At 35.9% G+C, this 18,049-nt stretch overlaps 2 protein-coding genes across 2 annotated transcripts; one reads left to right on the forward strand and one right to left on the reverse strand.

The window, feature by feature from the left end:
• The first annotated feature begins 8,720 nt into the window (after positions 1 to 8,720).
• Positions 8,721 to 11,724, forward strand: LOC140816735 (cytochrome P450 714C2-like). Its single transcript, XM_073176161.1, has 5 exons — positions 8,721 to 9,111; positions 9,752 to 9,978; positions 10,318 to 10,565; positions 10,744 to 11,098; positions 11,212 to 11,724. The coding sequence occupies exons 1-5, from the start codon at positions 8,829 to 8,831 to the stop codon at positions 11,635 to 11,637; spliced, it is 1,539 nt and encodes a 512-aa protein (XP_073032262.1). The 5' UTR covers positions 8,721 to 8,828; the 3' UTR covers positions 11,638 to 11,724.
• Positions 11,725 to 12,192: 468 nt separating this feature from the next.
• On the reverse strand, positions 12,193 to 14,267 carry LOC140816737 (protein trichome birefringence-like 36). Its single transcript, XM_073176162.1, has 5 exons — positions 13,885 to 14,267; positions 13,465 to 13,636; positions 13,165 to 13,346; positions 12,818 to 12,976; positions 12,193 to 12,725 (listed from the first exon to the last, which is right to left on the reverse strand). The coding sequence occupies exons 1-5, from the start codon at positions 14,187 to 14,189 to the stop codon at positions 12,428 to 12,430; spliced, it is 1,116 nt and encodes a 371-aa protein (XP_073032263.1). The 5' UTR covers positions 14,190 to 14,267; the 3' UTR covers positions 12,193 to 12,427.
• Positions 14,268 to 18,049: the final 3,782 nt, after the last annotated feature.

Genomic DNA, 18,049 nt, shown 5'->3' on the forward strand with positions numbered 1-18,049 from the left:
CACTGAACCAGTCATTTGCAATATTTTGACTATTTTGTTTTCCGAAAAGTTGAAATAAGCACCAAGTCACTTGACGGAGTGTGTTTTCTTTTTTCGTTTATCTAATGATTCTAATTTAATAATACTTCTTTCAAAGAGTGCATATTTTGAATAATTGTTCAAAATCCACCCAGCAGCGAAATGTCACATCCCCTACCTTCAAATATAACGATTTATTTTAAATTATAATAATTGATGATATCCGGATGAATCAAATGTGATGTACGTGGGCAATCCACCAGATACTGATAATAATTAAATGTTTAGAAAATTGAGTGAAGATAAGGGCCTCGATAATTTCTACAAACAATAAATGAACTCGTGAATGAGCGCTGGAGAAATGTCCGGCGTAACCACTCCGATGCTTAAGTCAGCAGGTTGAAGAATGAAGAACACAAGCAATATATGAGAGAAGATATGTGTGCTTAAGAGTTCAAAGATTTCAGAATCATTAAATGAGAAATATACTTGCTATTTATAGGAGAAAATGTAATAGGTATATTGTTTTCAGTGAATATCAGTTAAGTAGGGTGTATTCAATTCAGAGTTTTGATGACTTTTAATGATTTTTTTAAATGATAGACTTTTATGAATTTGATAAATTTTTATTGACTTTTATGGAATCTCACAGATTTATAAACAGATTTATGTGGATTTATGTAGACTTTTTTGCAAGATTTTTATAGACTTTTGTAGATTTTTTTTTATAGAATTTTATAAATTTTGTACTTAACTATAACATGTGATTTTTTATTAATTTCTTTGAACCAATAATTAATTGACATATATAACATATTCAATTTGAAATTATTTTTAATATTTATATTAATAAATAATTTTACTTATTTAAAAGTTAAATCGTTTAATCCTTACATGTATATATATGTTGTTTTATATGTATGCTTGTAAATTTTTTAAAATACATCAATTGATTAACATGTAATCTTATTTTTAAATTGATAATATAAATGTAAAAACAATATTATTTATTATTGTGTGAATATAATTTTGTATAAAAATATCATAGCTTACATATTAATTAAAAATACGAAAATGAAATTAAAAAGTCATTGTTGTTACGAAACTATTCAATTATTAAGAATTAAACAACATTTTTTGATCATCTTTTATTATTATTGAATATTACATTAATTTGTATAAATCATAAATTAAAAATCACAAAATCAATTCTATAATTCAAAATTTCCCCGTGTTATTAAAATAAAAAATTATTAAATGAACAATCAGCCAAAAAATGAAAAATTTGAAAAAGAAAGATGAAAATATATATAGAGATTTACTTCGAAAATTTGAGAGATTAATAGAAATAGATGAGAGGAGAGAAGATATGAAGATATGTGATGTGAAGCGACATAGAGAGAGTTAAAAGTTTTAAAAATCCATTCAAATCTTTGGGGTGAACCAAATACAACTTGTAGTTGTACCTTAGGCTTTAATGTTTGTATGTCAATGAATTCCATGAAGTTATTAAAAGTCCATGGAAAATTTGAATACCTGTAGACTTTTATAGAGTTTATAAAAGTCAATGTTGAATACCACTTGACTTTTTAAAATCCATGAAAGTCTATTTTGAATACCACAAGACTTCTATAGAGTATGCAAAAGTCTTTATTGAATACCTTTAGATTTTTAAAATCTACAAAAGTCATTAAAAGTCAATAAATTTCCCACGTTGAATACACCCCCCTAAATATGTCAAGTCGGCCGCTCATACCTTCTGATGACTTATACGACACGTCAAATACATGTTGTTCTGATAGATAAGATTGACCCTATCAATACACTCGAGTGGTGCGCTTCTCGAGGTAGCCCGGGTGGAAGTTCTCGGGCACTTGTATGAGTGCCCAGGATCTTGGTTATCGGGAAGAGAATGTCCCGATTATCTCTCTGCCCGGCTGTTGAGGAAAATGATATGCACATTCATTTCGATTCGGGCCATCCCATTAATATATCGGGTGATCTATGACCCGAGATCCTATTGGGGTATCGATAATAAAGACTATGGAGTATTTAATTTGGTGAATTGCGCCAATGATATTTTTAGAAAATATTCACGTAATAAATGATAACTACGTGGAATATAGACATCTTGTCAATGGAGGTCTTCAGGATACGTTAAATAAATTACGGAGAAATATTATTGTAATTTTTGTGTGGATTTGGTATCGGTAATATATGCTATTGAATTTCAGTGTCAGCTTGTTATTTTTTTTTGTTGAAATTTTAGTTTTAGTTTTTTTTCTCTATTAATGGTGTTTATATGATACTATAATATACTAAACCTAGAACGGGTTTCAAATAATTTTCTTCAAAAAAATTTGATTAGCTCCCTTCGAGTCGATTAAGTATGTGAATTAAAGAAATTAAATGGAAGATTTGTCATGTTTATTAGACTAGAGTATATTAGTTAGTCATCAGTTAGTTAACTACTCATTAGTTAGTTAGTTAACAGTCAGTTAAGAGTGGTGATCACACTTGATGTATAAAGATCAATGACCTCCTTGTAAACTGACTTGAGTTCTCATATATTTTCAATATACAAAAATGCATGATTGCACTCTGCGCAATATGGTATCAGAGCAAACGCCAATTCCAAACTGAACTCCTGCGTTACCAGCTTCCGATCGAAGATTTCCATTTCCGATCGGTTGAAGTTTTTCATTTCTGATCGAAGATTATTTCCGATTGCAGATTCAACAATTCAGTTACCAGGACTCCCGATCGTAGATTCTGAACAAAGCAGATTTTAATCGTTCCAGAATTCATGGCGAACACAGGTCCACAAGCATGGAATTTACCAATCCGATCTGTGATTGATGATCCGTCAAGCCCTTACTTCCTACACCATGCCGATAATCCAGGGCTCACTCTTGTATCCCAACAATTAACAGGTGATAATTTCGCATCATGGAGTAGGTCAATGAAAATTGCATTATCTGTTAAAAACAAATTAGGATTCATTGATGGATCGATTACAAAGCCATCAGAATCTGAGTCAAATTTAATAAATGCATGGAATCGCAACAACAACATTGTCATTTCTTGGTTGTTAAATTCTGTTTCTAAGGACATATCAGCAAGTATCTTGTTTTCTGAATCCGCTTTGGAAATCTGGAACGATCTCAAAGAGAGATTTCAACAAAGTAATGGTCCTCGAATTTTCCAGCTTCGCCGAGACCTTCTTCAACTTCGTCAAAATCAGGATTCTGTCAATGTTTATTTTACCAAGCTTAAAGCTCTTTGGGAAGAGTTGAATCAATTTCGTCCAATGTGCAACTGTGGGAAATGCATTTGTAGTGGGGTGAAGAACATCGAATCATATGTTCAGATGGATTATACTATGACATTCCTCATGGGTCTAAATGATTCATTCACACAAGTTAGGAGCCAAGTATTATTACTTGATCCTCTGCCACCGATTAGTCGAGTTTTTGCGTTAGTTGTCCAAGAGGAAAGGCAACGGGAGGTTGGAGCATATCAAGGCACACCTCTTCAAAATCAAGGTATGGCATTTATACTCAAGGGTGAACATGATCAGGCACCTCTGGGCACTCGAAAACCACAAAAATTTCAAAGAGGAAGGCCACACTGCACAACGTGTAATATTCCGGGGCACACAATTGAAACCTGTTATAAAATTCATGGTTACCCACCCGGATACAAGACCCGTTATAGACAGGGAAATAGAGGTAATGATGTCTCTGTCAATCATGTATCTGGACATGACAAGGCATCCGAGACTCGGGACAATTCCAACATTCTTCAAAATTTAAACAAAGGCCATATGGAACAATTAATGGCAATGTTTATTCAACAACTCTCGACATCTGACAAGAAAATGGATATACATGATACTGCTAGTGCTCCATCCACATCAGGTACCTGTCTCTCCATCTCAATTCCAGGTGCATTGAATATTCCTACATGCTGGATAGTCGATTCGGGTGCTTCTAGACATATTTGCTCCAATAAGGATAATTTCATTTTTCTTAAGGCCACCCAAGATTCAAGAGTGACTCTGCCTAACAATGAATATGTGGATGTGCACTTTTATGGTGATATTTGTTTGGGAGATTCTCTGGTCCTTTCGGATGTTCTATATATTCCAGAGTTTAAGTTTAACCTGCTATCCGTCAGTTGCCTTCTTGATCGCACACCGAATATGATAATTTTTAATTCTGACTCATTCATGATTCAGGAAATCAACACACAGAAGACGATTGGCAAGGGTAAGCGCATAGAAGGGCTATATGTTCTGGACTCAAAAATGATGCCTTCTGACATTCATCTTAATCTGGTTGGGACTCATCATACTTGGCACCAAAGACTTGGGCATCCCTCAATAAAGGTCATGCAACTTCTGAAGTCTCATCTAAAGTTTGAAGTAAATAACTCCTGTCATCCCAGAATCTGCAATATATGTCCATTAGCTAAGCAAACCCGTTTACCATTTGCTTCACAGCATAGAGTATCTGATTTTGCTTTTGAACTAATACATTGTGATATTTGGGGGCCTTACCATGTTCCTACATGTAATAATCAGCGATTTTTTCTGACGTTGGTTGATGATCATACAAGATTCACATGGGTTTTTCTTCTACAACATAAATCTGAAGCAAACATGATTGTCTCCAGATTTTGTACCATGATTGAGACACAATTTCATGCCAAAATTAAGATGTTCCGAACTGATAACGCAAAAGAACTAGCCTTTACTGATTTATGTGCACAAAGAGGGATTCTACATCAGTTTTCTTGCGTTCAAACTCCACAACAGAACTCTGTTGTGGAGAGGAAGCATCAACATCTGCTTAATGTGGCTCGTTCACTGTTTTTCCAATCCAAAGTCCCTATATCATTTTGGAGTGAATGTATACTAACAGCCACGTACTTGGTGAATCGCATTCCATCACCATGGACGGAAAATAAATCACCATATGAACTTCTCTATCACCAACCGGTGGATTATGCACATTTTCGAACATTCGGTTGTCTCGCTTTTTCGTCCACTTTGGCAGCAAATCGAGATAAGTTTATGCCAAGAGCTCGTATATGTGTATTCCTTGGCTATCCTCCGGGCATCAAAGGTTATAAATTAATGGATATTGAGAGCAAGGAAATTTTCATCTCACGGGATGTGAAATTTCAGGAATCCATCTTCCCTTTTCACTATCTTTCTCCTAAGGACAGTGTTTGTGATCCATTCCCAGATATTGTCATTCCTAGATCAGCAGCAATGGATGCTTCTGCTCATTCGGACATCACTTCCTTGTCATCTATACCACCAGTAGCCGTGATTCCCGATGCATTCCCTGGTTCTTCTGTTGATTCACGTGACCCAACACATTTAGTTCCCACTCGTACATCCACAAGAATATCTCGACCACCCTCCTATTTAGAACATTATCACTGCCATATGATACAGCATCACTCTGCTCCTTCATCATCAACTACATACCCTCTCAGCAACTACATCTCGTATGCGACTTTATCTCCTTCCTATAGGAACTTGGTGCTTAACATATCATCTCAAGTTGAACCACAATTCTATCATCAAGCTGTGCGTTTTGATCACTGGAGACGAGCTATGCAAGATGAACTTGATGCAATGGATGCAAATAATACTTGGTCAGTGATTCCGCTTCCTTCGGGCAAACAGACCATTGGATGTCGGTGGGTCTACAAGATCAAACACAACTCTGACGGCTCCATTTCTCGATATAAAGCTCGATTAGTCGCCAAAGGATATACTCAACGTGAAGGAGTGGATTTCTTTGAAACTTTTTCTCCAGTAGCAAAATTGGCCACCATCAAAACCATTCTAGCATTAGCAGCAAGTCAAAATTGGCACCTTGCCCAATTAGATGTTAATAACGCATTCCTAAATGGTGACCTTTCTGAAGAAGTTTATATGGACCTTCCGTTAGGCTACCAGTCGAGTGATACTTCTCTCCCAACAGGAATCAAATCTGTCTGTCATCTTCATAAGTCCATCTATGGATTACGTCAAGCATCAAGACAATGGTACACCAAATTTTCCAATGCCTTGCTCAACTCAGGATTTGTTCAATCCAAATCCGATAATACATTGTTCACAAAGGGCTCGGGCTCTAGCTTTATTACTTTGTTAGTTTATGTTGACGACATCATCATTGCCGGTCCCTCAATCCATGCTATTCAACAGCTGAAATCTGCTCTTCAAAGCCAATTCAAACTCAAAGATTTGGGGGATCTCAAGTATTTTGTTGGTCTTGAGATAGCTAAATCTTCGACTGGCATTTATCTTTCCCAACGTAATTATGCTTTACATCTTCTTGAAGACACTGGTTTTCTTGCATGTAAACCTACCACTGTCCCGATGGATCCTCGATCACATCTTAATTCTGATGATGGTGAACCTCTTGCTGATATCACAACATATCGACGTCTCATTGGACGCCTTTTGTACCTCACTCTAACACGACCAGATATAATGTTTGCAGTTCACAAACTCAGTCAATATGTTTCCCATCCACGTACCTCACATATGCATGCCGTAAATCAAGTTTTGAGATACATCAAATCCAATCCGGGCCAAGGAATTTTTTTCTCAGCATCATCCTCCATCCAGCTACGGGCATTCTCTGATGCGGATTGGGCAGCTTGCAAAGACACACGCAAATCGATAACTGGTTTTTGTGTTTTTCTTGGTGATGCTCTCATTTCATGGAAATCAAAGAAGCAATTGACAGTCTCTCGTTCCTCAACCGAGGCCGAATACCGAGCATTGGCCACTACTACCACCGAGATACTATGGCTCACACAATTGCTCAAGGACTTACAATTTAAGGTTTCAACCCCAGCTGTGATTTTTTGTGATAATCAATCGGCTATCCACCTTGCCAACAACCCTATCTTCCATGAACGAACCAAGCATATCGAGATTGACTGTCACTTCATTCGCGACAAGATCAAGGATGGGTTCGTTAAATTGCTACCGATCAGTTCTCATCTTCAATTAGCTGACATGTTTACAAAACCTTTACCATTCTCCACTCTTTCGCATCTGATGTCCAAGATGTCTATAAAAAACATTTATAGTACCTCTTGAGGGGGGCTATTAGACTAGAGTTTATTAGTTAGTCATCAGTTAGTTAACTACTCATTAGTTAGTTAGTTAACAGTCAGTTAAGAGTGGTGATCACACTTGATGTATAAAGATCAATGACCTCCTTGTAAACTGACTTGAGTTCTCATATATTTTCAATATACAAAAATGCATGATTGCACTCTGCGCAATAATGTTAAGTAATGATATTATCATACATTCATTTTGACACATAAAACACCAAAATTTTATCGATATATTTATCTTAAACATACAAAATGTCATACTCCGAGTTCATGCTCCCACAATCGTGACTACACGATGAACTGTTATAGCAATGACTTCATATCTATAATTGTTTAACAAAAATGACTAACTAAAATTACTATAAAAGTTTATTGTATCTTGTTATAAACTCATTCAAACATCCATATAAAATGTACTGAACAAATTAACCGATGATTTTAAATCCTCAATTTCTAAGGATCCAAATTGAACTTTTATTTTTGGGGTATTATAAGGGTCGTTTGAAGAAAACAGATACTTTGAATCTCAAATATTCATACAAATATTCTAATTTGATATATTTGAACAATTTCTTTTTGCCTACTTACTTGAAATATATAAATGTATAATGGAATTCCAGAAATAAGTTGGCCTAACTGCACTAATTCTATGTCCTATAATAATCAGCATATATCATAGTTGGCCTAGCTGCTCATGATTACATTACCACTGAACCAAACTTAGCCCGACATCATGTTCCTGTCACGGGCAGGGTGGACTGAATCGAGCCTAGGATTTTTTCGTCGATTCAATAGGGAGATGGTCCTAGAAATCTCTTTTGAGTAAATATTGTGTTCTTCCTAAGCACGGATTTGTACTATAGATGTTTGCCCATAATACGTAAATGGCTCGGAATGATGAAGACTATGGGTTCTCTCATACGACGATCTTGAAGGTTTTTTGAACAAATCATGGGAGAAATTCTATCTTATCTAAGATGAGAATGACAACACTTGCGGCTACGATTTATCATGTTTGGAACATTTGTAATCGAGTCATTTTCGAAAATGAAAACCAAGGGTGGACGAGACTGTCAAGAAGATACAAATTATGACTTTTCGTTGCATCCCTAGTTCTAGTCATGTACTTGATGTATTGATGTAAATTTGAAGTTTAGTTAGTTATAGTTTTATTATCTCTTGAGGATGTCCAGTTTATTTGTATTCACACTTTTTCCCTCTTTGTTAATGAATGTTAAATTCGTTAAAAAAAGTTAGTATAGGTATTGGACATTAAAAAAAGAGTAAGTCTCTTGTGAGACGATCTAACAAATTTTTATCTGGGTCAACCCTATCGATATTAACAATAAAAAGTAATACTCTTAGCATAAAAAATAATATTTTTTCATGAATGACCCAAATAATATATCTGTCTCATAAAATACGATCCGTTAGATCTTCTCACACAAATTTTTACCTTAAAAAAAAATATGGGTATGGATCCATTGAAAACATGATATAATAGATCCTTAGATTGGAGTGTATTTTAAAATAGAAGAAGTTCAAGGACATAAATGCAAATTAGCCGCGGTAAAATATGTGTATAGATCAGGCCGGGGATAAAACCAGACTCTATCACCAGCTTCCCCATACAATTAAGGTTGCCCAATTTACCAATGGAGAAGATGAAGTTAATTCCCAGTTGTCTGCTTCTGATTCTGCTGGCCGTCTTCACTAGAATCTTCATTTCACTGGTGATCAAACCTCGAAGAATCCGCGAAATACTCAAGCGGCAAGGGATCGATGGCCCTCCCGCCAGAATCCTGCTGGGAAACATTCCCGAGATCAAAAGATCTCGAGACGAAGCCGAGAATGCGCCGGAGAATCACCCCAATCCTCCGGTTATCCACAACGCCGCCGCTGTCTTCCCCTTCTTCGACCAATGGAAAAAGAAGTACGGTACGGCTTTCTGGTCTCGATCCGGTCAAATTTATCACCTCTTCTGCACATGCAAAGTTTGAAACGAAACTGTGAATCTGTAGGTTTTTGCCCGTGAAAACAGCTTGTTCATTCAAGCACGTTACTCCGGGAAACCCTTCCACCTTTCTTTTTTATTTTATGTTTTTTTGAAAAATTGACTATATATTATATTTTTTAAAAAAATTAAAAATAAAGCAAGAATATATTTCATACAAAATATATTAAAACTATTTCCATGTACATAATTTTTATTTATCGAAAACGCCTATTCAAATTATTTTCAATATAATAAAATAATATTCCGGCAGTAATATTTTTCTCAGATGAATTTTAACTGAAAAATAATAATGTATAAATTTAATAAACTTATATGCTTTATTTTGAAATAAATTTAATAATGGAACATTAATACGTAAGTACGTAACTAAGTACTTACAGTAATAATAGGAGTTAAAAGCATTTTAAGCAAAATTTTCTACGGGATCGAAATGGGATTTTTTTAAATATGAAAATTAGAAAATAATATAATCAGAGATTTCAGATATCGACATAATTTAAATAAAAAAATGGGAAAATAATTACACGGAAATAATTTATTTATTATTTATTTTTGTTACAGGTAGATTGTTCAGGTTTGCTCTTGGTAATATGCAAGTAATTTACGTGACTGATTCGGATCTAGTGAAGGAAATCACTACATGTACATCATTGGACTTGGGCCGGCCTGCTTACCAGCAGAAAGAATTTGGGCCTTTGCTTGGACAAGGTGTCTTGTCGTCCAATGGGCCTGCATGGGCCCGTCAGAGGAAAATTATGGCTCCTGAATTGTACATGGACAAAGTCAAGGTACACATGATTTCTGTTCTCTTCTTGTTTCGTGTCTTACTCTTATCTATGCTATTTATTAAGCTTTGAAATTTACATATGTAGCGTTTATAATGTATGTATTGTGTATATGGCTTATCACATGTGTTTCGAATTAAAAACAGGTAAATAGTCAGAGCTTCTATGGCAACTACTTCGTATCCGTCTCTATTTCACGAAAATAATTAACACAAGTTGTTATACAAGTCATAAGTTTATTATAAATTTTTAATTTTTAACCAGTGGACGAGAGGTATAACAATATATATGGATTTTATTACCCATTGTTTTTTGGATGGATGGATGGATGGATGGATGCAGGGAATGATCGACATTATTACCGAATCATCCTTGGAGCTGGTGAACTCGTGGAAGCAGAAGTTCGAGTGTGGAGGAGAAATTCTTGAGATTAAAGTTGATGAAGACACGAAAAGATTTTCAGGAGACATAATATCCAAAGCCTGTTTCGGAAGTAGTTACTCCAAGGGTCGGGAGATTTTCTCGAAGCTGGGGGATCTTCAAGAAATTATGTCCAAAAAGACACTATATATGGGCATTCCTGGTCTAAGGTATGTATGTATTTTAAAAAAAGTAAAAAAATCACGAGGGCAGCCACTCACATCCCAATATCTATTTCCATATAATGTGTTTGATATCATATTTCATCATGCATAAAAATTAATGACAAATATGTACACGATTCTTGAATTTATTCTAAGCATGGATATCGTGCTACTTGTGGAACAGATATTTGCCCACTAAAACCAATAGGAAAATGTGGAGGCTAGAGAAAGAAATAAGTTCATTGATCTTGAAGATAGTGAGAGAAAGACAAGAAGCTGGATATGAGAAGGATTTGTTGCAAATTCTTGTTGAAGGTGCGAAGGCCAGTGATTTGAACCCGAAGGCATTGGATCAATTCATAGTTGACAACTGCAGAAACATCTACTTAGCCGGATTCGAGACATCTGCTGTGGCTGCATCATGGTGTCTCATGTTGTTGGCTTCGAACCCTGAATGGCAAACACGAGCCAGAGAAGAGGTTTTAGAAGTTTGCCAAGGTCAAATCCCTGACGTACAAATGCTTCGGAAGATGAAACTAGTACGTCTTTAATTTCATTTGCTTTTGCCACAGCATGAAACTTTAAAGTTTAGACCAAGTCATTTTCAATGCCTCAGTAATTTTTGGAATTTTATTATCTTTTGATTTTGCAGTTGAATATGGTGATTCAAGAAACTATGCGCCTTTACCCTCCTGGTCCTACCTTGGCGAGGGAAGCTTTGAAAGACATGAAAATTGGCAACATTTGGGTACCCAAAGGTGTAAACTTGTGGACCATGGTGGCGACGTTGCACACTGATACTACATTGTGGGGACCTGATGCTTTAGAGTTTAAACCACAAAGGTTCCAAAATGGGATCGCGGGTGCTTGCAAGAACCCTAACTCGTATGTGCCATTTGGATTCGGGCAACGAGTGTGCATCGGTCAGCATCTGGCCATGCTTGAGCTCAAGATGTTGTTTGCTCTTATCTTGTCAAATTTTTCTTTCACCCTATCTCCTAAGTATGTCCATTCACCCACTATGACAATCATCATTGAGCCAAAACATGGAGTATATCTCTTAGCCAAGAAGTTGTAATATGTTTGTTAATTTGTGCTGCCGAAATAAGGAAAAACATTGAGGACAGTTGCATGTTTTCTCAAGTATTCTAACTCTTACATTCGAGATCTGTTATTTCAGTAATGTTAGACCAAATACATAGTTCGGTTGGGTACTGTACAACTTTCTAAAACCTTGTGGGTTTTCATGCAGTTGCAGATATGACCACCTTTCTTGCAGTTATCTGTTGACAATATCTAGTTCGTTTGTCTTTCTTGTTTACGGCGTTCTTCGATCCCCCAACCCTTAATACAAGGACTACATGGTCCACACATTTGATTACATGAGAAAAAAAATCTTGGCCTCTTTGTAGTACTTGGATCAAGGATTGAGGAACTCCCCATAGGGTAGCATGAACAAATCTCTTATTGACGTGGGTATGTGGAACGAACATGTATATATGTGAAGACTGTCATTTTCTTGATACTAGCCCCAAAATGATCAGGCTGAGTGTTTAGATTGAGACTCCGTCGATAGATAAATTTTGAGTGCGAAACGCAAATAATAAATGACACTGGATTTTATAGAAGTTTGAAAGTTGGCAATGTTTAGCATTTTTAAATTTTGAGTAAGATTTTTAACAACACACTCAAGATAAACATTCCCAAAGGCACTCAGGAAGAATAGAGTACATTAACTTAGGTACTGCTACTGTCTGCTAGACTTCTCCCTAAAGTTGTAGTATATCATGTCAACCCACAAATCCTCTTTCTTGCAACCCCCCAACAACAACATTAACACCCGATAAACCTTGTGTGTTCATGTGAACTCAAAGCGCGGCACTCAGGATCTCGTTCCAGGCGTCAGGTACTCCAGGCAGACACCAATGGCTGCAGTCAGAAGTAGGATCTTTTAATCTGTCATTGTTCTTTTCGCCCAAAGCTCGGCCATAAATCGAAGGATGCCCATCTTTTCTAAGAGTAGACATTGTTGTTATATCTTGAATAGATACTGGAAACTCCATTTTTCTCCGCACTTCTTGTAGAACTAGCAATGGTTCCAGGACATGGGGGAGGTTGACACTTTGGAATGGTTTCCTTTGATCGTAACATTTCGAGCCACTTGCTCTACAGATTAAGGAATTCAAATGAGATTTAATCTAATATTGGAATATTTGGTCGGGAAACGGCAGAAATTTTGTAAGCAGTAAAAGAGTCACCTGTTATGCCTTGGTGACATGCTCCGGAAGAAGACTCTGCTCCTTCTGGGATCAAGATTTAGATCTATCCACTTAGCCCATTTCGTGAGTGCTTTCTCGTAAGCAATCATCGGACTCATTTTTTCATAAACTCTGTTTCCTTCCATCACATAATCCCATCTGTAATATGGTAGAATCTTGTTTACATGTTCGCCTTATACGATATTATGTGGCTTCGTTTGATACTTGACAATGACACGAGCACATACAAATCAAGGTAAGACCAAGTAATTCATTTGAAGAAACAGAGCTTTGTAGCTTATAAAACCCGAACGAAAGCGAAGAAAAAAAATTAGATGTGTGCTTACGAGCTCCATGTAGCAGAATGTGTCCACCAATGAGCAGAATCAAACACAAGAACATCAACACCTCTCCAATACTTAGCATTCTCTTCTATCAAATCCAGGTGCAATATTCTCTTGTTGCCTTCCCCTCTCCTCAGTTCCACCAGAAACGGAGCCCAACAAAATTCTATTGACATCTCAAAGTCCTACAAATTAATCAATTCTTTTTACGTTCTCGAAATCTAGTTATTCTAACTGCTATCTTTAAATTTTCAGTAGAAGTTATGATAAATAAATGGTAGCTTTCCCTTTATTTTTACTCACTAAAGCAAGGAAGGACATGGTAGGACCATTGTAGATGACCGTCTTTCGAGCACTTGGGACAACTGATTGAACTAAACAGACAAGAGACTCCCACTGGTTTCTCATTATGGAATCGCCCACAAGCATGATCCTTTTCCTTCTCATCTTACCAAGGAAATCCAATGAATCGAACCTGCGAATATAGGTAACAATATCGTCTAACGCGGGTACAAGATCGTGCCACGCATTGAACCGACAGCATCAAAGTAACACGAGCATAAAAGAACGTACTTCAGGAAGTCAACAATGTGAAATCTTGCTCTAACATTTGTATGAAAAAATAGGTTCTTAATTTCTTCATGATTATAAACTCACCACATTGCTACTATATATACAATATTCCATCATGAGTAACTAAAAAAGAAAACCCAGTCAATGTACCTAGGAAGTGAACAAGCATCTGGCTTCCATCTCCATTTCTCATAGTCAGAATCCGGACGTCCATTTCTCCGACATGCAACCGCCGTGCTAAGGTAAGGGCAAGTATAATAGTCATAGAGAGGGTAACTTCGATCGTAAACCCATTTTCCTTTACTAAAATCACAGCTTTCTGGTGACGCATCAAGCCAGCTTCGAACCATAACAAGTTCATCATCTTCTTGAGATGGTTCAGAGTAGGGGAAGCAAAAGCAGGCAGTGAAGAACAGGAACAAGTAGAGGCCTTGACTGCTCTGTAACTTCACCATTTCAATTTACTTCTTGAAATGCTGTGAATTAGCACAGCATTTGTGCTCGTTTTAACTTTTATATATACCAAAGTTTGTCGAGAATTGCAGGAGTGCTTGCTTTATTACAGCTTGATTAGCGGTAAATTAGTCAACTATTATGTATATGAGCACTTAATTTCATTTTTTTTATTGATAATATATATATATAATTTTGATATGTTGTCCACTCACAATACTCACTTATGTGTCAACTGCTGTATAATTTTGCCATAATTTATCACATTCAATATATGAGTTAAAGCTCAGTGGTGTGCATGGTAATTGTACATCATAGTAATTTAATGTGGATCATTCGTATAATATGGGATGTATAATTTTTCGATATAACATGAGTGGGTCTCATGTGAGACCGTCTTACGAATCTTAATCTGTGAGATGGATCAACCCTACCGATATTCACAATAAAAAGTGATACACTAGCATAACAATTAATAGTTTTTCATGAATGACCCAAATATGCACTAGTAAAATAAAATTTTGACAATTCAAGTGTGACTAATACATATAAATTTTGGCAGAGAATTTCCATCCAAATTATCAATTTTAAATATAATTTATGATACAATTGGACTCACCTAGTTTAGAAACATAGATATAAATTTCATCCTAATCGAAATGGTGACAGAATAATGACAGTCCTTTTTCAGACACAAATGATTTCTAGAGATGATTTATATTATGAAGTAGTTGAACAAACTTTAGAAATTATCATTGGAAACTTGGCATGTTTTTATATGATTTCACTCTCTTTTCATGAAATGGTCAAAAGAGATACCCACTATGTTTCACCTTTGCTTTAGGGTTTGATTGACCACTAAGATCGGAACTTTTTCCTCAAATTTGTTTATTTTTTTTATATTAGGTGAATAAATTGTATTAATTGATTCTACAAGAAAAACACGAATTTGTACCGGAATCAGCGACCAATTGAGATATGTTAGTTATAAATAATTTATAAATTTACTAAAATAGATTTTTTTATCTTATTTTTTAATTAAATGAAGATTAAATATTTTTGTGATCTTTATATATGTATTTTTGGTTGATCAAAATTACAAAATGGCATCGAAGTAGTTATTATAAGCAATTTCCTTCAAAAAAAAAAAAAACTCTATAATCTTCCATGGGATCTAAACAAGAAATTTAAAATTTTAACAAGTAAACGATTCAATTAAATATTATCACTTTCCAAACTCCGCGGGATCTTCTATCTTATAATTTTGTTGTCCACATGTTCTCAGATCCCTAAGCGAACGCCGCAGCAAACACATGTACTTAGTTAGTATTTGTAAGAGCTTATTTTAAAATTTTAGCCAATTAAATGTTTAGAAATAGTATATAAAAGTTGAGAATTATCAATACACTCCTGCTGTATAGCATGTCGACCGGACGGACGCGACGACGACAACACTCGACATGTTCCTACATGGACCAAGGCATGCATGGAGATGCCCACGGATTCGTGCTCGTGATTTTCTTTTAGGATATATTTCTTATACCTACTGAACTAATTATAATGGCTTTACCATAATTTTCTGAAGCTCCCGTCGAGTACTCGATATATCAAGTATGTGAAGTAGAGGAATTAAATGGAAAATTTGGTTTGTTAAGTTGGGCTTGTTCTTTTTTAATGAGAAATTGGACAAAGCCTATTAAATAGTACGTGGGAAATGTCTCACGTTGGAAAATGAACATAATATTGATGAGCTTATATTGATTTACACTTTGTGAAGATGTACGAAAGATTGGTCAAGAGGCTTTCTCTCGCGCACGCCGGCGCAGATGAGGTGCAAATCATGGACCCGATTTGCAGTGGAAAAAGACATGACTTGTGTGCAAGCGCGACCTCGGTGCGTCGAATGTCGGATCGATCAAGACAAAATTTCCCACCAAGGTTCACCTGGCTTTTGTTATTTTTTATTTTCGAAAAATTATATTATGGACTAATCTTTGGTATTTCAGCTGGACTAACATTTGGTGTTCCAGCTGAAATGACTTTTGGTGCTCCAGCTGGACTGACTTTTGGCCTTTCAGATGGCCAGCCGTGACTGTCCATATGGAACCGGAGTGCCTATATATAGAGGCAGCCTCAAGCCCTTCATACACACCCAACACACTCAACTGCATTCTCAAGTTTTCGAAGCTTTACTTTGTTGTCTCGGCTGCCGCTTCTTCCACCGATTGCCGTTACTCTGCCCTCGTGATAAAGTTCAGGTACATTTCAGTTCGTCATAGTGGTGTCTCGTGCTAGGATATTGCTGGTTGTTCCGTTGTATCCTGGGAAACAGACGTCCAAGTTCATCCTCAAAGCACATACAAGAGAGGACGAATCTGTTTTAAGAACACTGTATTTCATACATGTCTCGGTTTGCTTTATTTTAAGCATTGTGCTACTGTATTATTCACAATACTAGCTCGCTGGTTTTTCGTATACCTTTCTGTATCTTCCATATATTTTGTAACAAAAAATACCAATATTATATATATATATATCTATATGTATGTATGTATGTATGTATGTATGTATGTATTGATCTTCGAAATACGTAATTCGCGTTCAAACACTTCTAATTGTTAAGATTGGAACTTGAACCTAACTCAACCCCAAAAGCTAGCTCAAGGGGGGAGGATTGTCTAATCCCATATATACCACTCAAAGGTTAATTATCCAACAGATGTGGGACAATTAACACACCCCTCCCATGCCCAGGAATGAACATCTGGAGCGTGGGGTTTACAAATGACCCAATTATGGGCAGAATGGGTGGCCTAATTATAGGCAGTCCAACACATAACGGTGGAACCCAGGCTCTGATACCATATTAAGATTGGAACTTGAACCTAACTCAACCCATTTGAGCTAGCTTTTGGGGTTGAGTTAGGTCCAATTTCCATTCTTAACATTAATTGTCCCACATCGGTTGGATAATTAACCTTTGAGTGGTATATATGGTCTTGGGCAATCCTCTCCCTTTGAGCTAGCTTTTGGGGTTGAGTTAGGTCCAAATTCCAATCTTAACACTAATCAATCATCCTCGTAAAAGAGTTCAATAGCATAAAAATAATAATTTATTCATGGCTGAAATTCAAGACGATGGAGGACCACGATGTTTATATTGGATCCGATCCACTCCTTTTTTCGAAATCATGGCTTCAATGAAAGCAATGGATGTCAAAATTCATCCACCAACACTTAATTTAATTAGTTTCGAGTTCAAGGCTCATGTGAACTCTTTTTTATGATCCCGAAACTTCATTTAAGTTATCTCTTCATCTAATTGGTTTCTATTGCTTTCTCGTGATAGTTAATTATGTTTTTTTGGTGTTCGCATTTTTGGACAACCATCAAAAGAAGCTTAAAGGAATTATGGCCCTATTTAAACAAGAATTTGATTAGTTATTGTACGTCCCGAGACCCATTTTTTTTTTTAAGAATATGATATAAGTAAAGGGAAATTATAATTTTGGGAATATAACTTGCATGTCGTCGGTAAATTTACAGTCTTAGTCCATTGATTTTCACTTTGTTCCGAATTTATTTATTTTTCATCGAAGTGTTGAAGTGTCGGAAGAAAATATTGACATGAAGAATTGGCGATGGACATCACTAACATATTTAAAGACCGTGAATTGATAAATAACATACCAATAAATAAAACAACGTCAAAAATGTAATTTTCATATCCTTAATTAAGTTGCAATAGATATGTGTCACACATTGAAAAATGAAATATATACATATACACATATATATATATATATATATATAGTTTTGATATATTATTCACCTACCGTATCCAACAATGTGACACTCATGC

This window comes from Primulina eburnea, chromosome 16 (assembly GCF_022965805.1).
Source record: "Primulina eburnea isolate SZY01 chromosome 16, ASM2296580v1, whole genome shotgun sequence".
NCBI classification, from domain to species: Eukaryota; Viridiplantae; Streptophyta; class Magnoliopsida; order Lamiales; family Gesneriaceae; genus Primulina; species Primulina eburnea.